General features: G+C 64.1%; 1 protein-coding gene across 1 annotated transcript in view; it reads left to right on the forward strand.

The window, feature by feature from the left end:
* CASKIN2 (CASK interacting protein 2) overlaps positions 1-14,330 on the forward strand; it is a 28,698-nt gene extending 14,368 nt beyond the window's left edge. Inside the window, exons 2-20 of the mRNA XM_026090474.1 lie at positions 2,882-2,933; positions 4,914-5,011; positions 5,164-5,309; positions 5,476-5,571; positions 6,499-6,629; positions 6,866-6,974; positions 7,227-7,335; positions 7,662-7,756; positions 7,850-7,967; positions 8,517-8,699; positions 9,226-9,347; positions 9,561-9,642; positions 9,779-9,873; positions 10,141-10,251; positions 10,372-10,473; positions 10,723-10,861; positions 11,239-13,401; positions 13,568-13,886; positions 14,234-14,330. Of these exons, the coding sequence (XP_025946259.1) occupies positions 2,882-2,933; positions 4,914-5,011; positions 5,164-5,309; positions 5,476-5,571; positions 6,499-6,629; positions 6,866-6,974; positions 7,227-7,335; positions 7,662-7,756; positions 7,850-7,967; positions 8,517-8,699; positions 9,226-9,347; positions 9,561-9,642; positions 9,779-9,873; positions 10,141-10,251; positions 10,372-10,473; positions 10,723-10,861; positions 11,239-13,401; positions 13,568-13,886; positions 14,234-14,330 (4,367 nt within the window). The remainder of the gene's footprint in view (positions 1-2,881; positions 2,934-4,913; positions 5,012-5,163; positions 5,310-5,475; positions 5,572-6,498; positions 6,630-6,865; positions 6,975-7,226; positions 7,336-7,661; positions 7,757-7,849; positions 7,968-8,516; positions 8,700-9,225; positions 9,348-9,560; positions 9,643-9,778; positions 9,874-10,140; positions 10,252-10,371; positions 10,474-10,722; positions 10,862-11,238; positions 13,402-13,567; positions 13,887-14,233) is intronic.
* The last annotated feature ends 560 nt before the right edge of the window (positions 14,331-14,890 follow it).

Genomic DNA, 14,890 nt, shown 5'->3' on the forward strand with positions numbered 1-14,890 from the left:
CAGGGCGGCAGCGCTGTGGGTCAATCTTTAGTGTTTAGCATCCAGAGGCCGTTCCATGCTGGCATGGCTCCGGTGAGGATGAGACCACTGGGCCACTGGAGCCAGGAACTAATTTGAGGAACGTTCCTTGGTGAGAGCAGTTAAAACGTAGGAATTTTGCTTTACGACTGCTGACAGCTGCCTCCCCRGGGAGGGATGGAGGGAGGCCGGGAAACCTCCCTCCGCCGGACACGCCAGCGGCCCCGGCCGCTGCCCTCGCCRGCAAGGATCGGGGCTGGGATTTCGGGGTTTCCCGGGTCTTTCTGGTGGCCGTGCTGTCACACCCCAACTCAGCTTAGCCTCCCAGCTCACGTGCACCAGCATCTCATCCATTGCTTCCCGAGCAAGAAATGCAGCCTGAGCTCTGCTCTCCTCTCTGGATTTGAGTTCCCGCTGCCTAGTGCAGCCTTAAAAATATATATACATATATATAAACTGATGAAAAGGCGGGCGCGCTGCAGGCCCAGCCCGAAAGCTTTGCTCCGGGCTCCGCTGCTGCTTGTGCTCCGCCGYGCCGTAAGGGCTGAACTCTCCGCGCTGCCGGGAATCTGTCCTTCGTGGCGTGAGAAGCAGAAATTGCTCCTGACCAGCCACATCCCTCAGCTCATGGCCAAAACCGACGGTGTTAAGGGTGCAGGAAATAACGGATTTATGGGTATTTCCGTGACACCAGGCGGTGTTGGTTTAGGAATCAGTCCGAGTCATTTAAGACCATGTTGGTAAACACAAGTAATGAAACCCTCGATATCATCTTTAATTTCACCTCAATTGCGTCCTTTGGAAATCCCATGGCAGCGAACGCTGCTCAGCCCTTCCTGCTCCCCCTTGCTGCAGGATGAGTCCCCAGGCTGTGAGAGCGGCAGGACGAGGTCTGTTCCCACCGAAGCGGAGCGCTTTCCTGCCTCTACTGTCCAAGCAAAGCGCAGTTCTGGCTCAGAAAATGACTCTGTAAAACAGGCACCATGGGGTTTGCTGTTTATTATCTCTCCGTGACTCAGAAGTGGCCGGTTTACAAATGAAATGTTATTTTTTCCTAAGTGGCAAGCCAGCGGACCCAGCTTGGCGTCGGAAAGCCCGTCCCGGTGCTGCTTTCCTTTGCACGCTCCAGTGCCGGGGATGCCGCTGCACCACGGCTTGGCGGCGCTTGTGCAACGCGATAGCGAGCCTGGCCATGGGGCCGAGGAAGCTGCTTTTCCTCGGCGGGGAACCCAAATCTTTGGCTTTCTGGAGATAACGGGCTGGAAAGAAAAAATGAGAGCGCCGCTTCGTCGCTGGCACTGAGCGATGGTCCCCAGGGAGCAGGTTCCTCCGGGGACTTTGCGGGCTGACGGAGCTGAAACTCATTACAGAGCTGCTCGCTAGTGTTTGGAGATGAAAAGCCCCTGGAAGAGCTAATTACGGTGATCCCATCCTGATCTTCTCAGCTGTGGTGACTAGTCACRAATCCTTCACCAGCAGCCACTCAAAGACCATTTTGCATTAATTAGCCTATTTACAAAACATCTTAAATTGCAGTAACGAACACACCGTTCCTTGGTTTCCTTTTAATTATCCACTTGCATAAGAAATGAGCCGGCCCCCTCTTTGCTCCCATTTCCAGCAGAAAGGGCCACGTATCCTTCTGGCCACACGGCACATCGCGGGTTTTTTTGCGGGGGATCTTTGTGCGAGATGGACAGAGATGTGAGAGGAGGAGGAGAGGATGGATACAAAGCCGGACCCCGGAGCTCTGCGAGCAAGAAGGCTCTTCTCCGATAACCCAGCAAGTTTCAGGGGGTTCAAGGCGGCTCTTGCGGCCCAGGCTGAGAGCCCGGCTGCCCGTAGGACTGCGCTATCCTGTAGGAAGCAATGCAGCAACCTGCCAAAGCCTTTAGTTCTTGTAGGCTTGGTGATGGGGCTGCCCGGAAAAGCAGAGGAGAAACGATGGCATTTCTTGCCCCCTGCATACCTCCATCCTTTCTTTCCCTTTTCACTTAGCACTCGAATTCCAGAGATGTTAATCCGCTCTCCACCCCTCGGCGGAGAAGAAAACGTCCTCTCTCTGTGTGGGAGGAAAGAATTCATTTGAATTCATTGCGGGAAAGAGCGGGGAGCTGAGGCCCGCGCGAGCCCGCGCCGAGGGTGGGGTGAGCGTCCTCTGCCGCTCAGCGGCCCCCCGGCGAGGCGGGAGGGACGGGCAAGGAGACGGGACCGTCTGCAATGGCACAATCCTTGCATTCACAGCGCCGGTGTTCGGCCCCAGCCGTCGAAATGCCAACGCTCTGCTCCGTGGGCCAGCGCTTGGCGGCAGCCGGGGCGAGTGGGGAGCAAAACGTCCCTGCTCAGCACGTCCGGGCCGCTGCTGGCTATAAATGGCAGCGTCCCCCGAGGAGGCGACGGAGGCGCCGTCGTGGCGGAGCGGGGCAATGCGGGCAGCGGGGCCCGTCCCCTCCCGGGCAGGGGGCCGGGAGCGGCTGCGGGGCCGGGGCCACCGAGTCCTGGGGGATGGAGGGAGGAGAGGTGTCTGAGCCGGAGCTGGGTCTGCTCCTCAGAGGGACTGCGGAGGTGACAGGCGAGAGGCCGGAGAGCAAGGAGGCGCCGACGGGATGGGGCAGGCGCTGTTCTGCGCGCTGGCAGGTTGGTGGGGCCGGCGGCGAGCCGGGGCGCAGAGGGAAGGGGCYGCCGGCCGGCGATGTCTCTGCGCCCTGCGGTCGGCTCCCGGGAGGAGCGGGGCAGCCGGGAGGTGCGCCTGTGCCACCTGGCTCCTCGAGAACGCTCCCCAGCATGCGTGGGGTGTCCTGCTTGCCCACGCGGGGCCGCAGGGCCCTTCCCCTCCCCTGACTCTCTCCTCTTCTCTCTGCAGAGCTCCTGGGATCTGCCAAACGCCTGAACGTGAACTACCAGGATGCGGACGGGTGAGTTCACCGCGGCCCCGGCCTGGGGATGCCGTTGGGCTGTCACTAACCTTGCTTGGCTCCTGGTTTCGGGTCTGGTTCAGGGGAGCCGATGGCTTTTCGCAGGGCAGCTCTGCTCGATACCAGGTTAGTTCTGCACCCTGCGGCTGTCAGATGGCCTTGGAGGCTGGCTGCCAAGCCTCGGGGAGCGCGACGGCGTCCCGAGACGATGCTGCTTCCCGAAGCCCTGCGTAGCCGCGTACATCCGAGCTCGGGGCTTCACTTGAGCCGTCCTCCATGTGGGCTTATCCAGCAGAATCCTTCCTAAAACTCTTCTGCCTCCCCCTCGGGGGGCATCGGGTGAAAAAGGCAGTGAAACGCCTTCCCCCATGTGCCTGCCGCGTACTGGTGCGCTCGGTCACCGCACAGAGCAGCCCTGGTGCATCCGGCTGCAGCACGTGCACGTGCCTGCGCCTGTGTTTAATATCCCAAGAGCAAAATCCCTTCGTTCGGGGGGGGTTAGAGAAAGGAAAGATGAGGTTGCTAAGTGACCACAGCATATTTGTGTAGCTCATCGCTTCCAAAATCCGAGCGCTTAATAAGCTGGGTACTGAGAGCTAAGGAAACCACAAAGGCCCATAAAATAAATAAGCACGTTATTCCTATTGAATTAACTCTGACCCATAACTTATTAGCCTTGTTTTATGTGTTATTKTTGTGCCTAATTTCTACATGTTTCCTTTCGGAGGACTCTGTCGGAGGACATGTCAGTTAGTGATGAGTTGGAGYTAGCCGACGGGGGTTTAACGTGTGCCGTGTGGCTTTGTCTTGAAATAATTCTGTGCAGATGTAGCTTAATGTAAAAAATGTAATAATAGAAGCGATGATCTAGTTTTGTTAGGGCAYGGGGCTTGCGGCTGCGCAGGGTCGGCGATGGGACCGCGTTTAGATACGGGCTCAGAGACATGGCGGCCGCGTGGTGGCCGTGTTGGTGGAGGGAGCAGCCTGGCTCTGCTGCGGTCGGCRCTCCCTCCCCGGGACGCCCGGCACCAGCTCCCGGCCCGGGAGAAGCATTTTGGTGTCGGAGCCAAGAGCAGGAGCATTTTCACCGAGCGCCTCRGCGTGTGCCCCAGCCGCTAGGCAGCTCTTCCTTGGCCGAGCGGGACYGGCTCCGCGGGCCTCCGAGCGGCCGCGGGAGCTGCCTCCAGTCCCGGAGAGCTGCTGCTCTTCCTAAGAGGTCTGGGGACGTGGGAACGCGCCCCGTGGCCCTGAGCGGGGCTTTGAGGGCGTCTTGGGACCGTTGTCGGGAGCCGACCTCAGGGCCAGCAGGTCGGAGGTGATCGGTGCTCCCCGGCCCAGGGCTGGGCGCGTTCAAGCCCTGCTGAGCACGTCCGAGCCCCGGGCCGGCGCCAGCCCCCAGCGCTTCTCCGAGCGGCGCGCGAGCTAATCCGCGGCGGCGCGGCGGCTCCTCGCTCGGCCGTGGCCCTTCACGTGACGGCGCGGGGGGAGTGCTGCGGGCAGACAGGCCTCTTTCACAGCCCCGAAACACAGGGCTCATTCATCATTGCTGGCCTCACGCGCTCTGCCGTGGGCTCTGGCATCCCCGCTGGCCCGGGCAGGGAGACGAGGCCGTTCGGGGGGTGACAGAGGCACTCGGGGGCGTAAGTGGGGCCCAGAAGTTGCCCCCAGGGCCAGTGCGTTTGCCAGGTGCTTTAAGCACCATCCGGCTGTGCTGTGGAGCAGGGAGTCGTGTCTCTCCGTCACCTCTCATCCCGCCTGCTTTCCCCCCCTGCAGAGGGTGGCTCGGGCAAGGGACGTCGCTCGCGGGGGACCTCGGGGCGCGCGAGGTGCCCACACTTCCCTTGCCGGGCCCTGGGGGATGGCGGGCAGGGAAGGGTTTCTCTCTCGTGCCCYGCRGCCCGGCGGCAGCGGCGGCAGGGAGCGCGCGGCGCGRCGGGGAGGGGGCYGGGCTGCGGCTGAGCCCCTGCCTCGCGCTCGCAGGTTCTCAGCGCTGCACCACGCGGCCCTGGGCGGCAGCCTGGACCTCATCGCCCTGCTGCTGGACGCGCAGGCCACCATCGACATCAAGGACAGCAACGGTAAGGGGTGTCCCCCGCGCCCCCCTCCCCAGCCCTGTGCTCTCGCGCCCGGGAGCCGCCGTCAGAGCAAGGCCGCGGGCCTGCCGGCGCCCCGGYGAGGAGCTGGGCCCCGCGGGGGCTGGCGCCAGCCCTCCCAGCCCCTCTCTCGGCAGGGATGCGGCCCCTGCACTACGCCGCCTGGCAGGGGCGAGTGGAGCCGGTGCGGGTGCTGCTGCGGGCCTCCGCCTCGGTCAACATGGCCTCGCTGGACGGGCAGATCCCGCTGCACCTCTCGGCACAGTACGGCCACTACGAGGTGGTAAGTGAGACCTGGCGCCCCGCGCCACCCCGATTTGAGTCTCTCTGGGGATCTGCGCCCGTGGGCCGGGGTCGAACCYGCCGCTTCGGCTGGGAGGGAGGCAGGGCGTAGCGGTGGCGGAGGCCAGGCCGGCTGCTGAGCCCCGGTCCCCATTGCTCCCCCGCAGTCGGAGATGCTGCTCCAGCACCAGTCCAACCCCTGCCTCGTCAACAAGGCGAAGAAAACCCCCCTGGACCTGGCCTGCGAGTTCGGGCGGCTGAAGGTGAGTGCTGCGACCCCCATGGGGCTGGGCCGGGTCTGTGCCTGCACCCAGCATCTCTCCAGGGCGTCATAGCAGGAACAAGGTGCTGCTCCAGCGGGAGCAGGCATCTCACGCTGGGCCTGGCCGTGACTGCCCTCCTGGGCCCTGGTGCCTTGCTAGCAGCTCCTGCCTCCTCCCGCAGCTGGGGAGGCTGGATCCGACCCCACGAGCTGCAGGGTTCGCTCCCGACCCTGCAGCGGGGCAGCAGCAGGCCGGGCGAGCATCCAGGAGTCCTCGCTCCCGGTTCCCCGCAGCTTCTCCCCCTCCTTTGCTACCGTTTAAGCACAGATAGGTTGAGCTCACTCATCCCCGCAAGCCCTGAGCGCCAGCTTGGCTCGGCTGCTTGAGATCCCCGGCTCGGCCAGCGGGGACAGGCCTCCTTGTGCCGCGGAAGACCCCAGCCGAGCCGGCGTAGCACCGCGGGGCTGCGATGGAGCGCAGCCAGGCAGACTGTCCCGTGCCCCACCAGGGAGGGGACCGTGGGGATATTTCCATTTTTGGAGTATCTGTAATATCTGCAGCTATAAACAGGGCAGTAAAAATAACTCCTCTGTGCCTCTGGGCTGCCCCAAGATGCCGACTGTCACTCTGGGCTTGGAGAGACCGGAGCTTTTTAGGGCTTGGTCTGAAAAGCCCAATTATGGGAAGACTATTCCTGGCTGCCAYGGCCTTTTGTAGCCCCTGCCCCGTGGCCTCGCGACAGCACAGCCCCTGCCAAGCGCTGTCTCTGTCCGTCCAAGCCCTGGGGCTGCAGGACAGACGGGACGGACAGGACGGGGAGCGCAGGGCAGGCCCTGAAGGCAGCGGGGCAACCTGCGTGCGAGCCCCCCGCCGGGGAGGCTGCGGGCAGCGTTTCTCCCCCATTTCTCACCCGTCACCCCCTCGCAGGTGGCTCAGTTGCTGCTGAACAGCCACCTGTGCGTCGCCCTCCTAGAGGGCCAGTCTAAGGACGCGACCGACCCCAACTACACCACCCCGCTGCACCTCGCGGCCAAGAACGGGCACAAGGAGATCATCAGGTAACTGCCCTTGCTGCTGTCCCCGGCCCGCACGAGCCCCAGGCACCACCAGATCCCCAGAGACCCTTGCAGGACTTCAGCCCTGCTTCTTCCCAAACCCACCTTCCTTCCGCATGGTTTGATCCCTCATCTCCAAAGCCTCAGTGCTGTGGAGAGGATCCCCAGAGCCCTGCCGGCTGCGTCCCTCAGCTTACACCTCCCTCCGGGGCTCTGTCCCCTTCCCTCATTCCCACCAGGCAGCTGCTGAAAGCCGGGATTGAGATCAACAAGCAGACCAAGACGGGCACGGCCCTGCACGAGGCCGCGCTCTACGGCAAGACCGAGGTGGTGCGCTTGCTGCTGGAGGTGAGCACGCGGGGGTGTGATGGGGGGAGCCGGCACCGGCGTCTCTCCCATCGCTGCATCAGTCGAGCCCTTTCCAGCGCCTCCTTCCCTTCCCTGTGGCTCGGTCGCTCCATCCCTGCGGCACCGCGGGTGCTGGCTGGCACTTGTCCCAGTTGATGCCGCCTGTGATGCTGTGATGGAGATGGAGCCGCCGCCGTCCCGGGGGAACATTCGCCCCATGGCCTGGCACGAACTGTGTCTCCTCCTGGGCAGGGCGGCGTTGACGTGAACATCAGGAACACCTACAACCAGACCGCCCTAGACATCGTGAACCAGTTCACCACCTCGCACGCCAGCAAGGACATCAAGCAGCTGCTGAGAGGTGAGATGGGGCTGGCTTGCGCTGAGGCTTCGCCTGGTGTCAAAAGCAGGGTCCTGGCGGGACCTGCCAGGTGCTTCCACCGCTCCCCCTGCACGGCCCTAAACTAGCCTGGCTCTGAGTATGAACATCATCGCCCCTCACGCACGCTCCCGTCCTCCTCGTGGGCCTAGGCATGGGGGGATCCTCGGAGATCGAGTCCTTCCTGCCATATTAACGTTCTCTTCTCCCCTCTCCATGCCTATTTTCTCCCTCTGCCTTTCCTGAACTGTTCTCTTGTTCCCCTGCTCTCTGCCACCTTCTTTCTTCCCTCTGTCCCTTGTCTTCAGAGGCATCAGGAATCTTGAAGGTCCGAGCTTTAAAGGATTTTTGGAACCTCCATGACCCAACTGCTCTCAACGTCCGGGCAGGAGATGTCATCACGGTAAGGCCTTGGGAGTGCCTGCTCCACACTTCTCCCCTCACCTACCACCGCCCACCCTAGGGTGCCAACCCCCTCCCTGTCGCCCCCCTGCAGGTCCTGGAGCAGCACCCAGATGGGCGGTGGAAGGGACATATCCACGACCCTCAGAAAGGCACCGATCGGGTCGGATACTTCCCCCCCTCCATCGCYGAAGTCATCAGCAAGCGCACAGGTCTGCACCCATCCTGGGCACGCTGAGACGGTCCCCGCTGTAAAACCATCCCCTCCTTCCTGGCACTACCCGTAGGACAGGTCCCCACAGCCCAGGCTAGCTAGGGTGGGCAAGAGAAGGACGTGGGGTGGGAATGGGGGTTTGTGTGATCGGGGGGGTGGAAATCTGGGCTTTGAGGTTCAGATACCCGTTGGCAGGAGGAATCCGCTCAGTGCCAAGGCCGTGCAGCAACCCAGGCCGCGGTGGCCCAGTGCCAGCGTGGCAGCAGCGGCAGGGAGGGCTGGAGCCCAGGGGCTGCCGGCTGGGCGAGCTTGCAGAGCCGAGCATCTCCAGGCCACAGCTCCCGCCGCTCCCTGCAGCTGTCCCTGCATCCCGGTGGCTGGAGAGGCTGCAGGGCCGGTGCCCGGCTGGGAAGCAGCCCCCCGGCGCCAACGGTGCCCGGGCTGGCGGCTGCGCCCTGCCTGGGCGAGCGGAGCCGGGGTCCTGCAGCTTCCCCCTCGCTGCCTCCCGCAGGCGCTCTGACCACGCGTGTTTTGTCTTTGAATGCAGGCATGATCCTCCCCCGCCTGGCGCCCGCGCACCAGCGCCAGGGCCCCCCCGGGGCCCTCACCGCCCCCCCCGGCAGGCTGCAGCACCTCCCCGACGAGTGTCCGCAGCAGGCAGCCCCGAGCGGCCCAGCGGCCTATGGCCACGTCACCCTAACCCGGACGGTCCCGGGCCCTGACGGCTCAGGTCAGGGGTGCTGCTGGGGAGGGAGACGGGCTGGGGACCTTCCCCTGTCACCCTGCCCTGCCGCGCAGGGGGACACAGGGGAAGACTCTTTCCAGCTCGCAGCAGGGAAACAGCCAGACGAGAGGGGAGCAGCCACAGGGAAGCGGAGTTTAGGGGAGCCCGTAGAGCAGCTCCCTTCCCTCCCCGTGTCCTCGGCCCGGCTCGGTCCCCGCAGCCTCTCCATTCGCCCCTGCCAGCCCAGGCTGCCCTGTCCATGCCGTCTGCRCTGGGAGGTGGGAGGCACTGGTAGATCGTTGGTGGCTGGAAGGCTCTCATGTGAGACTGGTCTTTACCGGCGTCCCCGAGTTGGCCGACGCCAGGCCTGTTCCCGCGCAGGCAACCGAGGCCATGGCCATGTGGTGAAGCAGTAGGGTCCTTGCCGGGGAGCTTTGTGTCGCCCTGGCCCGGGGGCGCTGCCCCGTGGCGCTGCGTGCGCGGGTACCGGCAGGCCTGCGCGGCTGACRTGCCCCGCTCCTGCCCCAAACAGCAGGAGACAGGAACAGCGTGGGCAGCGAGGGCAGCATCGGCAGCATCCGCAGCGCCGGCAGCGGCCAGAGCACCGAGGGCACCAACGGGCAGAGCACCAGCATCCTCATTGAGAACGCCAGGGTAGGTGCTGGCCCCCGGCCCTCCCCCTTCCTGCTCCCCCAGTTGAGCCCCACGGATCTGATAGGTACCAGGGGTTAAAGCCGTGCCCAGGGTGGGGACCTCCCCTCCTTGCTCCCGGGGGTGGGTGCAAGACCAACCCTGGCACCCCCTGCAGTGGGACAGGGCCCCTCGCTGGTGGGAATCCCTCCTCCGCTCACCTTTCCTCTCCCCCAGCCGCTGCCCTCCGCCGGCGATGACCTCCAGCAGCACCTTTTGGGATCGGAGCCACGCAACGGGCAGCTGAACTCCACGGCAGGTGAGGGACCTCCTGCTGCCATGGGGCTGGAGGACACCTGTCCCTCCCCAGCATGGGGCCCTGATGGGCCAAGCGCAGCACAGCCAGTCCTCGCTGCCACCGCGCCCCCTGACGCTCCCCTCTCCCCTCTGCCCAGGACCCCTGGGGCACCAGACCCCCAGCAGCTGCCCCCCTGGAGACAAGGTCTTCTCCCACCAGTTCCTGCGCCCTGAGCAGCTCCTCGAGGGGAAGGTAACTGAGCCAGTGGGGTTGTGGCTGGGGAGGGGATGTTTCTCCTGGCAGGACCTGGTGTATGGGGCAGGAGAGGCCATTTGGCCGTGTTTGGGGCTCTAAGCCCAGCTCTCACTGCACTGGGGACATGGGGGACTGGGACTTGGGGATGATGGGGACAAGTGGGTCCTGCACAAGGAAGAACTGTCATCTTGCATGGAGCAGCTAGGTCCTTCCAGCCCCTGCAGCCACCGCCACGAGCAGCTTTTTGCTCTGTCCTCTCTGCAGGACGCAGAAGCTATTTACARCTGGCTGCGTGAGTTCCAGCTGGAGTTGTACACCGCCAACTTCCTCAACGCCGGCTACGATGTCCCCACCATCAGCCGCATGACTCCAGAGGTAAGGCAGCTCCTTCCCACCAGCCCAGCACAGCCCTTGGCCCCACGAGCCACCAGCAGTGGGTACCCACTGCCCTGTGCCTGCCTTGCTGCTGCTAACCGCAGCCCCGCTCTGTGCTAGGACCTGACGGCCATCGGCGTGACCAAACCGGGACACAGGAAGAAGATCTCCACTGAGATCGGACAGCTCAGCATCGCCGAGTGGCTGCCCAACTACATCCCAGTGAGTGCCTGGACCCCAGGGCTTCAGTGCAGCACCCTCTTCTCCCCAGGTCTTTTCTCAGAGCTGCCCTCCCCCCAGACAGGACAGGATGGAGGTCTGGAAGTAAATGGCTGCAACGGCCTGCATTAACGCAGCCAGAGACCCCAAGAAAAAGCCAGAGAAGGTCTCCCAGCCAGGGGCAGAGAGGGGGTGGATGAAAGCACGACCTATCCCTCAATGCTCACGGTGGCATCTCCGTGCTCTTTGCAGGCTGACCTGATGGACTGGCTCAGTGCCATCGGGCTGCCCCAGTACCACAAAAAGCTGGTGAACAACGGTTATGATTCCATCACCATCGTGACGGACCTGACCTGGGAGGATCTGCAAGAGATCGGCATCAACAAGCTGGGTGAGTGGCTGACGGGAGCATCCCTGACATGGAGCCAGGGTGGCCCGGGGTGGCCAAGTTTCCTGGCAAGGCGTCCCGACGCGCACGCCTCCCTTGGGCTGGGTGGTGCACGGCATGTCCTGCACACCCAAAATGGGTGGTTCATGGCAGTTCCCAAAGACTCCCCGTGGCAGGCTGGAGCCTGGCTGAGCCTGGTGCCAGCTAGTGCTGTGTGGACATCAGCAGTAGTTTGTCTCCTCCTGTTGGCAGGGTTTGGGTAACCCAAAGGCCTTTGCCTTGGTTGGTGACGTGACCACAGCTCTTCTAGGCCAGGAGTCAAAGGTATTGCAGGGCCAGAGCTGACCTAATGTCTCCCTCCTGTCACAACCTTCCCACAGGCCACCAGAAGAAGATCATGTTGGCCGTCAAGAAGCTCAGAGACCTCCGCAAAAGCCTGAACCAAGCGGAAGCAACGCTGGCGAGACGCAAGGTCCCCGGTGCCCTGGACATCGTCACCATCGAGTCGCTGGAGAATGGGGAGTGTCAGTCCCCGCACACCCCCAAGATGATGACGTTCCAGGACAGTGAGCTCAGCTACGAGCTCCAGACGGCCATGTCCAACAGCTGCCATGAGACGCTCAGCATCAAGAGCAGCCAGGGGATGTCACGGAGCCAGGAGAGCATCGGGGTGCGGTCCAGGGGCTCGGGGCACTCACAGGACAACGTGCTGTCCCGGCGCCTCTCCAGCCCCTCGCAGGAGAGCCTGGGCAGCGGGGAGAGCAGCGGCAGCAGCAGCGGGCAGTCCTGCGCGCAGCCCCGCAGCAAGGAGAGCCCRGCCAGCCCCGAGCCCTGCGGGAAGCTCATCTCCCCGGAGGGGCTGAACGGCTACGCCAACGGCTGCGGGGGAAGCCCCCTCAAGGAGAGGAACCTGCCCGAAGGCACGGATCAGTACCCCCGGCCGGCGGCTCAAAAGGGCACTGTCCCTCCGGGGCCGCAGGCAGTCACCCCCTGCACCCCTCCCCAGACCCCCAGCAAGGCAACTGCCCCTTACGTCTTCATGTACCCCCACGTCTCCTTGAAATCCCAGCCGGCCCCTTCCCTCCTGGGAGCAGAGCAGCCCAAGAGCCTGGCGCACCCCTACCCCTCCTTCTCCTCCAGCCAGAAGAGCAGCCTGCAGACGTCGGCCCAGAAAGCCTTCTCCTACCTGCACAGCCACTGCGGCCCTGCGGAGACGCCCGCGGGGCTGCCCAAGCCTGCCGCTGCCCCGGGCGCCTGGCAGGCYGGGGAGCAGCAAAACGGCGGCGAAGGTTTCAAGTACAAGAAGCGGTCGCACAGCCTGAACCGCTACGCGCTGTCGGATGGGGAGCACGAGGAGGAGGATGGGGTCTCCACCAGCACCCTAGGCTCCTACGCCACCCTCACGCGGCGCCCAGGCCGGAGCCAGATGCCACGGGCCTATCTGCAGGCGGAGGCCAAGGTCACCCGCAGCCAGTCCTTCGCCATCCGGGCCAAGCGCAAGGGCCCTCCGCCACCGCCTCCCAAGCGTCTCAGCTCTGTCTCCAGCGCCCTCACCACGGAGGCAGACAGCGAGCAGGCCCCCGAGCCCGAACGACAGCCCGCTGCCATGCCGGATGCGGCCAGTGTCGCTGCCTCCCCCAGCGACGCCGGCCACGGCAGGACGGTGAGGAGCCTCGCGGCTGCGCTGGAGGGGCCACCTGGGGCAAGTCCGCCCAAGCCTCTCCTGGCCCCGAAGCCCTTGATTGTCGCTCAGGAGACTCTCTCCAGGGCGAGCGAGGACGATCAGTCCTGCAACGCTGATGACTCCGGCAACGCCAGGCTTTCGGAGGCCAGCCGGGACGCCTTTGAGAGCAGCAAGCCCCGGAGACGGACATTCAGTGAGCCCAGTGCTCCCATGACGGAGGCTGTGCAGGGCAGGCGGGAAGATGCCTGCTCAGACACGGAGGAGGAGGCCAAGGCAGAGGTTTCCACCTCATCCTCCCAGAACAGCTCCAGTGAGTGCATCCCCTTTGCAGAAGAAGGCAATTTAACCATCAAACAGCGGCCCAAGCCCGCCGGGCATCTCAAGGCTGACACAGCCACACTGGATGCAGAGCCCAGTTCCCAGGCCACGGAGCCCCCCTGCTCCACTGAAAAGGAGTCGGGGGTGCCCGTTGCCACCAAAGAGCTGCCCGTGCTGGAGTTCAACCTCACCGAGTCGGACACAGTGAAGCGCAGGCCCCGCTTTAAGGAGCGGGAGCCGCTGCAGACGGTGCTGAAGGCGTTCAGCCTGGCGGGGCAGGCTGAGGCGGGGGCGAACCCRGCGCCACAGTACGCGCAAGCCCAAGCCGTGAGCATCGCAGGCCCGGCCACGCACAGGCCGGAGCCGCAGGCTGAGCTGGCCGGAGATGCCTTTGATGACAACAACGTGGAGTTCAGGATTGCTGAGATAGAGAAGAGCATCTTGTCCCTGGAGAAGGGCATCAAGAAGGCACCGAGCCCTGTGAAACCCCCCAGCCCGTCGGAGCTGCTCGGCACCACTGTGCTGAGGACGCCAACTCCAGGTAGGTGTGTTTGTGTGGAGGGAGAGCCCTGCCCTGCGGGGTTTCTCCGAGGCAGTGGTGGGGCTTGCAGCTCCCTTCGGCTGGGCCGGGAACCACTTCCCCAGCGAGCTGGGAGGTGAGAAGGGAGTCCTTGCTGCCAAGCGCAACAAGGCTCCTTCCTTTACAGACGTCCCAGCCAAGCACACCTCCGTGGCATCCACCAAGCTGGTGTTCTCTGGGCCCAAGACCATCTACCAGCAGGTCCTGCAGCCTTCCCGCCACACCGTCGCTCCCTGGGCGGCTGCCGACACGGTGCCGGATGTGATCGGACCCCTGGCCAGTTCCAGCTCTCTGAACCTGGAGCCCGGCAGCAAGGTGTTGGCGAAGCCTTTGGGGGCTGCACCGGGGCCCGCTCTGGCCCAGCAGAGGCTGGAACAGACCAACTCCACCCTGGCCGCTGCGCTGCAGGCTGCGGAGAAGAAGATAACGGCCAAGGAGGCAGAGAGGTGAGGCAGCGCTGGGGCGGGATGGGAGAGAGAGGAAAACGCTTGGGTGAGGCCCCCGCAGTGGAATTGGGCAGCCCCAGCAAGGGGAGGGAAGGGCTGAGGAGCCTCCAGCTCTGGTGGTGCGGCAGCTTGCTCCCAGCYGTGCCCAAGGGCTGTGCACGTGCAGCAGCCTCCTGGACACAGGAGCCACACGCGTGTGCGCTGCACCAGTTCATATGTGCTTGAGTCCCAGGCGCAGGCTGAGCTCCGGCTGCGGGCAGGGGGGTTGGCTCCAGCTGGCTCTCCCTGCGCCACCAGGGCCCCAAGCCTTTGGGCAGTCTTTGACCGTCTCTCCCTTTCCCTCGCAGCCACCCTGGGGCCGTGCACTCGGCCAAGAACATCCTGGAAGACATCAGCAACATGTTTGATGACCTGGCTGACCAGCTGGACGCAATGCTGGACTGAGGCTTGCTCCCTTCTTCCCCTCCCTGCCTCCGGCTGCTCTGCAAATGCCCGTTGTGATGGGGAGAGAGTAGATCTAGCACCCGAGCAGTGTCTCCAGGTCTCTCCAGCTACCTCCCTTCCTGCGCTTTACACCACGGCTAGGAACACGTCTGTCCCCTCCTCACCCGCCCAGCGTCACCGACCCCAGAGCTGCCTGCCTCCGTGTCACACGCTCCAACACGACCGTGGGCTGGTTTCCGAGAAGGTCAGGCATTTCCCACCAGACTGGCAGCAGGAGGAGAGCCCAGAGGGGCTGCACATGTGGTCCTGGAGGCCGCAGAGAAAAACCTCGCTCGCTTGCACAGAGCCGAAGAGCCTCCACAAGGGACCTTTCTCTTCCCTCGCCGCATTGCTGAGTCCTGCCTCTTATTATTTATCCGCTGCCAACAATGTGTCAAAGGAGAGACCTCCCCGGGCAGGCGCCACGGAGCTGGCTATTTACTGAGCAGATCCCAGCCCCGGCAGAGCCTGACAGCAGCGAAAAGAAGACAGGGCTTGTCGCGACTTGGCAGCTAGCGGAG

The sequence above is a fragment of the Apteryx rowi genome, unplaced genomic scaffold, assembly GCF_003343035.1.
Source record: "Apteryx rowi isolate R43461 unplaced genomic scaffold, aptRow1 scaffold_86, whole genome shotgun sequence".
Taxonomy (NCBI): Eukaryota; Metazoa; Chordata; class Aves; order Apterygiformes; family Apterygidae; genus Apteryx; species Apteryx rowi.